Source organism: Aethalodelphis obliquidens, unplaced genomic scaffold (genome assembly GCF_003676395.1).
Source record: "Aethalodelphis obliquidens isolate GAN/ISIS:26980383/991018 unplaced genomic scaffold, ASM367639v1 scaffold19, whole genome shotgun sequence".
NCBI classification, from domain to species: Eukaryota; Metazoa; Chordata; class Mammalia; order Artiodactyla; family Delphinidae; genus Aethalodelphis; species Aethalodelphis obliquidens.
This window is the reverse complement of record NW_020837963.1, coordinates 16,641,745-16,653,497: the sequence shown is the minus strand read 5'-3', so window position 1 is coordinate 16,653,497 and position 11,753 is coordinate 16,641,745. Positions and strand designations below refer to the sequence as shown.

Below are 11,753 nucleotides of genomic sequence, written 5' to 3'. Positions count from 1 at the left end.
ATATATATATATATATATATATATATATATATATATATAAAATTATTCTGAAAGACAAGAACATAGAGGAGGGACTTGGTACAGACTATCAACTCAATTTTTTATCACCACAGTTGTAACTCCAAAATTAACAGATATACAGCAATAATCAAAAGCAGTGCAATGCAAATATCTTTGGAGGTTAAGATAAAATTATAATGCAAGAACATAAAAAAGAAATAAAAAAAGGCAAGTACTTCAAGTACAAGGAACCAGTCTGCTTGAGGTCCATTTAGTGTTTACTGGGGGCTTCCTTCCTGCTTTTACTTCTTTCTCTGAAACACATTGGCCAACATGGCACCTGATGTTGTCAACTGGCCCATTTTGTTCAAAAACTTGGTCTTTGTATCTTCACTCACTAAGCTTGCAGCAATTGACATTGAGCTAGGAAAGAAATTTTGAAATTCGTGTAAAGCAATTAAAAAACTAAAATATCTATTTTTTCATTTCTTTAGTAGTATAACATTAATAAATGCATTCTGAACTGGTATCACAAAAGGGAAACTAGTATTTATGGAGTAGAGTTTTTTGGTACCATAATAGGTTAGCAGCTTTCATGTTCATTGTTTTTTTAAAGGAAGCAGTATGGTATAGTGATTAGGAGAAAGTGTGGAATGAGACTGAATCTCGGTTCTGTCATTTACCAGCTGTGTGACTTTGGGCGAGTTATTTAGTCTCTGTTTCCTCATCTATAAAATGGAGATAATTCTAGTACCTACCTCACAGGGCTATTTAGGATTATACGAGTGTAAAGTGCTTATTAGCAGTGCCAGGCACGTAATACCATGCTCTAACTGTTAGTTATTCTTCTTATTATCAGCATTACTTCATTTAATTCTTACAGCAACCCTGGGAGATAGATATTACCCCTATTTTCACAGATGAGTAAAGGAAATCTCAGTGAGGTCTTTAAACAATCCTAGGACATATTACTTTTTTAGGGGGGCAGGGTTGGGGAGAAGAAACATGTCCTCAATTGCCAATTGCACTAGTTTTGATGGACAGTGTCAAATCTTTTCCTTTCTTTTTGACCAACCTTCTGTGTAGGAAGTAAGCACAATTTAAATGACTACTAAACACAGCTGGTTTATCATATTACTGAACAGAGTATTGATAAAGGACAATTTTTCAGTGATCCAACAATTGTGCTATAATGGATTCAGTAATCCAGCTTATTGGCCTTGTGGCTTTGGCCAAGATGCTTTAAATCACTGTGATTCAGTTTCCTCCTCTGTAAAATTTTGCAACTGTTACTGCAAAATATCTTGAGGACTAAGTAAGAGAATATGTTTGAACATGTCAAAGACAATGAGTGGCGAGTGACGTACAGGAGCTCAACAGACGTCTGTTAAATCTACACATGAAGTATGTGCTGCTACCTAAGACCTCTGGTTCTATGTGGTCTTTAAAGGTGTGTGCTGAGTTACTCAGTTAAATACCCGACCACGATGCCCATCCTGAAAGTCTCTTCTTCCCATTGCCCTCCTGCCAGTACATCAACCTGGTCTGACCCTACGTGCTCTGAATACCCCGCTCTTGCTGCTTTTCCTCTTCCCACAAAGTAATCCTCCATGAGGCTCAGCATTTGGCTCTAGTTCTTCAATTACAAAACTTACTCATTCTATAAGTTTTAAGTAACATCTCCATAGGATGACTCAAAAATATTTATTGAATCACAACATTTTTCCTGAGGGCCAGTCCCACATTACCACTGTTTGCTACATAAAGCCAATGTCTCAAGTTTTTTTTTCATACCCTAACTTTAGAAATAACTCCCCACTTTTATTTCTGAGTACAAGTCTTTCACCTCCTTAGGCAGCTTTATTCCTAGGTATGTCATGCTTTTTGTTGCGATGGTAAATGGGAGTGTTTCCTTCATTTCTTTCTGATTTTTCATTGTTGGTGTATAGGAATGCCAGAGATTTCTGTGCATTAATTTTGTATCCTGCAAATTTACCAAATTCATTGATTAGTTCTAGTAGTTTTCTGGTGGCATCTTTAGGATTTTCTATGTATAGTATCATGTCATCTGCAAACAACGACAGTTTTACTTCTTTTCCAATCCGTATTCCTTTTATTTCTTTTTCTTCCCTGATTGCCGTGGCTAGAGTGAACATCCTTGTCTTGTTCCTGATCTTAGTGGAAATGATTTCAGTTTTTCACCGTTGAGTATGAGGCTTGCTGTGGGTTTGTCACATATGGCCCTTATTATGTTGAGGTAGGTTCCCTCTATGCACATTTTCTGGAGAGTTTTTATCACTCACTTTTATTTCTTTACTTGCCAGTGGTTGTATCCTTTTCCTCTCTTCCCAACAGTGAATATAATGGCTCTCCATTTCAAACTATCATCAAATCTTGTGACTCTATTCTACAACATCTTCTCTATTGTTTACTTTTATTTCTAATGCCAATACTTTACAACTGAATTATTCCAAAAGTTTTAGATCTGGCATCCTTGCATTAGTCAGATTCACCTCTTAAATAATCACTTCTTTATATCACACCCCTTCTCAAAATCTTCAGTGGTCACTTACTACCTACAAGATAAAATATGCATGGCATTCAAGAAACACAGCAATCTAATTCTTATGTGTGTGTGTGTGTGTGTGTTTAACCAACCATCACTACTTAACTTCTAGACCCCCTTGAGTCAGGTCTGCCTAGTCTAATTGTTCAAACCATTCTCAACTTAAATGTTTCTTCTTTTATCTCGTGTCTAGCCATCTTTTAATTCCCAGCTCAAGCCCTATCTTTTCCATGATGCCTTTCCTTAACATTCTAGGTTTATAGTACTGTTTTTTTTCTGTAGGAAACAATGTTAAGTAAAAGATAAGTATGATTTTAGTTTGTATCTACAAAAACAGGATACATGGCTCAGATAATACTTGAGATACCATGAAGTCTTTTTTAAAAAAATATTTATTTATTTGGTTGCACTGGGTCTCAGTTGCGGCAGGTGGGCTCCTTAGTTGCGGCTCGCCAGCTCTTTAGCTGTGGCATGCAAACTCTTAGTTGTGGCATGCGTGTGGGATCCAGTTCCCTGACCAGGAATCGAACTCGGGTCCCCTGCATTGGGAGAATGCTTCCCTGGGAGTGTGCGCCACCAGGGAAGTCCCCCATCAAGTGTTAATGATATTCTAAGAAGAGTGCAACAATGATGCTAAGGAGTCTGGAAACCATAAGAGATAAAAGTGAAAGGAATGAAGAACGTTTGGTTTGGAGAAGAGAAGATTTAGGAGACTTAAGATACCTCTCTGTGTTCCTCATGAAAAATGAGATATATAATATATATCTGCACAGCTGTATATATCCATAGAGCTCTACTGATGCACATCACAATTACCTGGGGGAACTTTTTGAAATGTGGACACCTAGACGTAACCCCAGTGATTCGGATTTTTTCCATCTGGGGTAGGGGACCCACGTATGTATTTTACAAAGCTTTCTAGTGAAGAACCATTACATTATGGCTTTTTTTTTTTTTTTTCTGAAGAAAGAGTTTACATTTTTATCAGTTAGACAAAAGGGTCTGACTCTGACCCCTCCGCCAAATGATGAAAACTTGGTATAGAGAGTAGATGTTATAGGAAGGGAGACTTTAACTCAGGATGAGAAAGGAATATTTTAAAAACAGAGTTGTTGAAAATGAAATGGGCTGCCTTGTAATGTCTTCTTACTGCAGGCTTTCAAGGGATTCTCAGATCTTTCCTTTGCAACTCATAGCCAACCAGCTGTCATTTCTTATTGATTCTGAATCTACAGAATCTCTTACTTCTGGCCTATCTTTAAAATTATTTATGTCCTAGAATAGTTCTCTCTCTCTCCACATCACTATATCTTGCAAATCAAAGATCACTATTCCTTCTCTTTGAAACCCCTATTTGATTTTTTGACACCACTCTGATTTGCCTCCTATTTCTCAGTTAAGCTTCTTGTAAATGCTGCACTTTCAAAAAAAAATTATTTATTTTATTTATTTATTTTTGGCTGCATTGGGTCTTCGTTGCTGCGTGTGGGCTTTCTCTAGTTGTGGCAAGCAGGGGCTACTCTTCGTTGCGGTGCGCGGGCTTCTCCTTACAGTGGCTTCTGTTGTTGTGGAGCATGGGCTCATGGGCTCTAGGTGTGCGGGCTTCAGTAGTTGTGGCTCTTGGGATCTAGAGCACAGGCTCAGTAGTTGTGGCGCACGGGCTTAGTTGCTCCCGGCATGTGGGATCTTCCCGGACCAGGGCTCGAACCCGTGTCCCCTGTATCGGCAGGTGGATTCTTAACCACTGCACCACCAGGGAAGTCCCTTAAACGCTGCATTTTAAATGTTGGTCTAATTCCAGGTCTGAGCTCCCTTTCCAAGTGATATCATCTATCCACCTCTAGTCCTTACCTAAGCCTTTAATTACCACCTATATCCTAATGGTTCCTAAATCTCAAAAACTGCTTATAGTGTTTTTCTTCCTGTACCTCAAATTTTAAATATTCCTCTTCAGAACAGTTCCATTTGGTTGTACGGTGCCATCATTCAATCTGGGAATTCTTATTAGATTCTAGTTCTCTCTTACTCTAACCTGTTGCCATGTTAAACTGAGTTCACATTTGAATATATCTTGAGTCCATCTTATTCTCATACTCACTGTTACATATAGGCAGTAAAACATGGTGGTTAAGACCATGGTCTCAAGAACCACAATGCCTGGGTTTGAATTCTGGTTCCTCCACTTAGTAGCTAGGTGGCCTTTGAGCAAGTTACCTAACCTCTGTGTCATCTGTAAAATGGGAATAGTAATAGTATCTACTTCATAGGGTTATTATGATAAATTATTAGCAAATATATGAAAAATGCTGAGAATGGTGTCTGGTTCATGAGTGTATCTTATTATTACCTGCCCATCCATGCCCATACCTGCCTTCATCATGGGTTACTACAGTAGCTTTCTGTTCCACCTGCTTCTCTGTTGCTTGTATTCACTAGAGCATGGCTTCCAAAGCAGTGGTTCTCAAAGTGTGGCTCCTGGACCCAGAGTATTAACATCACCTGGGAATTTGTTGCAATTCAAATTCTCAGGCTCCATCCCAGATCTTCTGAATCAAAAACTCTGGAGATGGCACCCAAAAATTTCCAGGTGATTCTGATGGACCCTAAGGCCTGAGAAGCAAAGTTACTAAGGGCTGGTAAACTAAGGGTCACAGGCCAAATCCAGTCTGCTGCCTGTTTTTGTAAATAAAGTTTTATTGGAATGCAGCCATAGCCATACATTTCCATATTGTCAATGGCTGCTTACTGCTACAATAGCAGAGTTCAATTGTGTACTTGTAACAGAGACCATATGAATTGCAAAGCTTAAAATATTTACTGTCTTTACAGAGAAAGTTTGTTGACTCCTGGCCACAGGATAAGTCCAAACCTCTCATGTAGCATACAAAGTTCTTTATTAATGGTGCCCGTCTACCTTTATAGACTTATCTCTATTGTTCTCCCGTACATACTCTGTGCTGTAGCTTTAATTACAGTTCCCAAATATGCTTTTCTGAAACTTTTGTCCTTTGCACAGTGCTGATATTTCTGCATGTAATCCCTTTTCTCTTTTCTTTTGCCTCCGGTTGGAGGGTGGATCAGTTCATTACTTTGGAAACTGGTACATAAAGAGAAAGAATTGAACATTTATCTTGTCTTTACTATATAAACGGTATAACTTGGTAAAAATAGCACATATGGGGGACGGTTTTCTTTCTGAAGAATTCTAGCTGACAAATGAAGAAGGAATGATAGAGTAATACATTTTGTAATTGCTAATGAATTAACGGATCTGGCATTCATCATTAATAGATGTTAACATCACCAAAAAAAGAGAGAAGCAGACATTACCTGCCTCCCAATGAAAACACACCTCCTCCTATGTAGAAGTCTTGGCAAATAAAAAACATGCCCCAAACCTGATTACATCTCTAGATCTAGATCCAACTAGTAAATTTATGGGAAATACAGAGGAACATTTTGAACCACACAAGGGAAATGCAATTAGCAAGATTTGGACTGTGGGAACCTCTATAGGACAAATGACTCAGTTCCTTCAACAAGTAAATTGTATGGAGAAAAAAAGAGATACAAGGGGGAACCTCTGAATTAAAAGAGATTCAAGAAACATATTAACCACTTATAATATATGGAATGTTGGATCCTGACTCAAGGAAACAAACTGTAGGGAAAAAACGAACAACAAATCAATAATGACATTTACGAAACATTAGAAATTTGAACAAAGGCCAGATAATAAATGATATTAAGGAGTTGTTATGGTGTGATGATACTGTGTTTATGTTTAAAAAAATAGCACTTATCTTTTAGAGATGTATATCAGAATATGGGAGGGGAGAAGAGTTGGCTATAGATGAAATAAAATTGACTATGAGTTGATAATTGTTGAAGCTGAGTGATGAGTACATGGGAAATCATTATACCATGTTTATTTTTGTGTTAATTTGAAATTCTCTACAGTAAGAGTTTAAAAAAAAATGTTAATATAGAGGATTTGAATAACATTTACAATAGCCAGGACATGGAAGCAACCTAAGTGTCCATCAACAGATGAATGGATAAAGAAGATGTGGTACATATATACAATGGAGTATTATTCAGCCATAAAAAGGAACAAAATTGGGTCATTTGTAGAGATGTGGATGGATCTAGAGACTGTCCTACAGAGTGAAATAAGTCAGAAAGAAAAAAACAAATACCGTATATTAACACATATATGTGGAATCTAGAAAAATGGTACAGATGAACCGGTTTGCAGGGCAGAAATTGAGACGCAGAGTAGAGAACAAATATATGGACACCAAGGGGGGAAAGCAGAGGCACGTGTGGGTGGTGGTGTGATGAATTGGGATATTGGGATTGACATGTATACACTGATATGTATAAAATGGATGACTAATAAGGACCTGCTGTATAAAAAAATAAATTTTAAAAGAAGTTAAAAAATAAATGATAATATAGAGGATTTGAATAACATGGGAAAATATGATTATAAATGTGAACTTTTTTTTTCCTTAAAAAGGAAGGTCATGTAACCAAAGCAATCTTAGAAAGTTACAAAGAGATTTCTTTCTTGTAAAATTCCTGCATGATAATTCATGAAATTTCATTTAGAATGTATTTCACATATAATTTTTCTCAGTTTTGGTCTAAAACCTTTTACATCTTAAACTAATAAGGCACCAAATAATTTTAATATTTAATGTACAACAAATGAACAGAATTATTTGCTTTAATGTTAACTTTATGGATTTTGTGTTCAGAATACAAACCTATCAAAGTATGTCTATTGTTTTGTAACTTTCCATGGCTAAAATGATAGAAGAGCTCCCACCATTCTAGGAGACTAAAGCAAGAGTTCTGACTCATAGTAAAAGGCAAAAGACTGTGTGTGTGTGTGTGTGTGTGTGTGTGTGTGTGTTGGGGTTGTGGGTGTGGGGGAGTGTGTTTCTGTGTACCTAGCCTGACAAGATGAAACACTTATTCCTGGTAGTCAGTTTTATAAAGGAAACACCGTTGAGCTTTTCATGCCTAACAGAGTCCATTTAAGATCAACTGGTCAAGGTTACTTCAGAAAGAGTTAGAGTACACACAGACTACTTGTAAATTACTTCCTGTCCTGAAATGCCCAACTTTATTCTTTCACATCTATGTTCATATTTTAATTTCACTGAATCTTTGAATTCTAATTAGTTTGGTTAGAAGCATGGGACTAGAACATTCACAGGTTGACAATCCTTTATGCAGTGAATCAAGTTAAATCTTACAACTCCTCTCACAAATTTCTACAAACTACGTTCACCAGTGATTCCCAAACCAGCTACCTATCAGAATCTGTTTGGAAGCTTGTATTTATTTTATTTTTATATTTTACTGAAGTATAACTGATATACAATCTTATATAAGTTACAGGTTTATAATATAATGATTCATAATTTTTAAAGGTTATACTCCATTTATAGTTATTATAAAATATTGGCTATATTCCCTGTGTTGTACAATATATCCTTGTAGTTTATTTTATACATAATACTTTGTACCTCTTAATCCTCTACTCCTATATTGCCCCTCCCTCCTTCCCTCTCCCCACTGGTAACCACTAGTTTGTTCTCTATGTCTATGAGTCTATTTCTTTTTTGTTATATTCACTAGTTTGTTGTATTTTTTAGATTCTTCATATAAGTGATATCATACAGCATTTGTCTTTCTCTGACTTATTTTGTTTAGCATAATACCCTCCAAGTCCATCCATGTTGTTGCATATCGCAAAATTGCATTCTTTTTTATGGCTGAGTAGTATTCTACTGTATGCATGTATGTGTGTGTGTGTGTGTGTGTGTGCGTGCGCATATATATATATATACATATATATATATATATATATATATATACATGCGCGCGCGCACACACACACACCACGTCTTCTTTATCCATTCATCTGCTGATGGACACTTAGGTTGCTTCCATACCTTGGCAATTATAAATAATGCTGGCTGCTATGAACATTGGGGTGCATATATCTTTTCAAATTAGTGTTTTTGTTGGAAGCTTTTAAATATACAGATCCCTAGGCTGACTCAGAATGCTGAGGTCACAGAGAATGAGATAGAGATCTGAATTTTATATTTCCCAGATGGTTTATGGATTAGCATTAGAGAACTGCTGTTTTAAAGGATTTTCTTATCTTCCAAATTAATGACTACAAAATAACACAATATAAAACACTACACCCACCTAAAGAAAATTTATATAGAGAAATTAAGGTTAATTAAAGCCTTAAAAAAAGAATTAATGTCTTACCCTTGAGGCTCTTGGACGGTCTTGTTCTCTACTTTTTGTTCACATTCTTTTATCATGGAAGTTAAAATAACCTGATTTAAAAAAAAACGACTTTAGAGAAATACTGTTAACATAGTAAAATGCTACGGTTTAAAGTTTTTAATTGAATTTTTAATATTCCCATAAGCTAATATGTTAACTAAAAATTGAAAATTTTGGCAGTTACTTAGTTAAAGGAATTCACATTGGATTGCTAGACTAGGTACCGAAATAGCTTTAAAAGATCTCAATCGTATAACTTAATAATTTACTTTGATTTTCACTAACCTTCCTTCTGAGTCTGATTCCATTCTCCCTTAGCTTTCCCCACTATCTAATGTTAAAAGTAAAATTTACATACATTTAAAAAATACACATACCATGGTCAGACATATTTTCCCAGTAAAAGCTGTTCTGTCCCTTGTCCCTTTCTTTTTCCAGGTTGCTAAAAGCAAGATGCTCTATTTTAAAGTCTAGGGCAGAGACCAGATATAGGTCTGTGGTCACTAAAACTGGGGAGACAATGGGTGTCTAAGAGTTGCTATCACTCTTGCGGGGAGACTGAGTGAGTAATGGAAAGGGTGGGGGGATGGAAGCTACTGCCCCAAGTGCTGGCACCCACACCAGAAACCAAATGGCCCTCCTGAATTTTCTTGGCCCATATTTGTGCATGGAGGTCACTAGACAACAAACTTATTGTCACCCTCTACGTGCTAGGCATGTTTTTAGACACAGAGGATGCAGCAAATAGACAACATTCCCTCCTTGTGGAGAGCTTATGTTCCTTTGTTATAGACAACAAACACAAAAAATAAGTAAATCATATAGTATATTACAAAGTGATAAGGGCTTTGGAAAGAACACTGAGTGAGATAAGGGGTATAGAAGGCCAAAGTGAAGAATATTACAATTTACATGGAGGTGTTCTAAGCAGGTTTCATGGAGAGGATGATATTTAAGCAAGAACCTGAGGGACATGAGGAGTAAGTGTGTGAGACCCTGGTTAGAGGCTGAGCAAAGACTCCAGGTGGGAGTATGTCTATTGTATTCTAAGCCTGGAAGCCAGAGTGGTGGGTGCAGAGTGAGCAAGGGGGAAGGCAGAAGGTGAGGCCCGGGAGGTAAGGAGGAAGGAGCTGGGTCCTCTAGTGCCTTGCAGATTATGGTAAAGACTTTTGATTTTGTAATGTTTTCCCGCTCTCTCATCTGACACATTACAGATTTCATTTGTTTGGCTCTTTTCTTTTGCATCAGTGTTTTTTTGGGAGAGTTTTTGTACTTTCTCTTCCGCTCCCTGTATTGTCCGTTCCCTCCAGTATCCTTTTTCTTGTGTGTATATTTTCATCTCTGTCTTTGATGTCAGAGGCTTTTTTCAAATGGTTGGTGATCTTGGGATATCCACTAAAGACTGAGGTACTAAAACGTTGATTAGAATCTCTTCATGCATGAGTAAATTCACTTTAAGGTGACTCTGGCACAAACTTTCTGCCAATCTTTTTTTCCCTGCAAATATAATTCTGGCTGCCACCCCATTCCTGGAGCTAAGAAGGAGAAAGGTAATGAGGTTTCTAATGACTAACTATACCTTTGACTTAATTTCCCTCCTTTCATTATAGCACCTTATTCCTGCTCTCAGCTAGGCCTGATATCTCAAGTCTAGAAAGGAAAGCTCCAGTCTTCCACCAAGGTTCAAAAGGGAATCTGGGAGTCTGATACTTTCAAAAACTTTTAACCCTCCCCCTATTTTCAGTCCCACACTACACTAATGGAAGGTAGTGAAAATAAGGCTTCTTATTTGTTCTATTTTACAAGTAGTCTTCATTTTCGATGCAAAAATCCTGAACAGAATACTAGTAAACTGAATCTACCTTCATATAAAAGGAATTATATACCATAACCAAGTGGGATTTATTGCAGTAGTGCAAAGGTTGCTTTAACATGTACAAATCCATTAATATAAAATATTGTAAGAGAATAAAAAACACAACCATGTAATCATCTCAACTGACACAGAAAAAAACATTTGACAATATTCAACACCCTTTCATGATAAAAATACTCAAGCAACTAGCAAAAAAAGTGAACTTCCTCAGGCTGATAAAGGGAATCTATAAAATATACAAAGCAAAAATTGAGAAAACTGAAAGGAGAAAGACACAACTCACAATCATAATTTTAACATGTCTTTCAATAGCTGATAGAACAAGCAGATTACAAAAAACTAATACAAATATAAGAGAACTGACTCATAAAATTAACTACCTTTACCTTATGAAAAAAAATCCATGGATCAATAAAAATATAATGGAAATGAGAATCTAATTTGAACTAAATGATAACAAAGCTACAATGCAGTAAAAGGGATGTGGCTAAAGGAGCGCTTAGAGGCTTAAATTTATGTATCGGAAAAGAAGAAAAGTTAACAAGTAAATAATCTAAGTCTCCTCCTTAAGGAGTTAGAAAAACAGAAAAAAAAATCAAATCTAAAGAAAGCAGAAGGAAATAAAGATGAAAATAGAAATCAATGAAACTAACACATAGAGAAAAGTCAACACAGCCAAAAGTTCAATATTTGAAAAAGTTAATAAAATTGATAAACCCCTATCAAAAGTATTTTAAAAAGAAAGCAAGAAACAAATTGATATCAGAAGTAAAAGAGGGGTAGCAATATAATAGATCCTACAGTAAGGAAAAGGGAAAAAAATAAAAGTATTACACAAGAATCTATTATTTACAGGTGACTTTTCTACACTTGAAACTTATAAAAAAATCCAGTGACATTTTGTTATTAGAATTAATAATAAAGTTTCTCAGGTTGGCCAGACATAAGTTCAACATACAAAAGTTATATTGTTTCTATACATCAGCAAGA

At 36.3% G+C, this 11,753-nt stretch overlaps 1 protein-coding gene across 4 annotated transcripts in view; it reads right to left on the bottom strand.

Annotated features, from left to right (window-relative positions):
* Positions 1–282: 282 nt before the first annotated feature.
* RELCH (RAB11 binding and LisH domain, coiled-coil and HEAT repeat containing) overlaps positions 283–11,753 on the bottom strand; it is a 120,785-nt gene continuing 109,314 nt past the window's right edge. For 2 of the 4 annotated variants that reach the window (XM_027118691.1, XM_027118690.1), the window contains exons 28-30: positions 8,867–8,937; positions 5,518–5,663; positions 283–423 (exon numbers count right to left, since the gene is read on the bottom strand). In XM_027118691.1, coding sequence (XP_026974492.1) covers positions 398–423; positions 5,518–5,663; positions 8,867–8,937 — 243 coding nt within the window. In that variant the 3' untranslated portion in view covers positions 283–397. The remainder of the gene's footprint in view (positions 424–5,517; positions 5,664–8,866; positions 8,938–11,753) is intronic. The other 2 variants (XM_027118693.1, XM_027118692.1) reach the window with 1 other exon arrangement.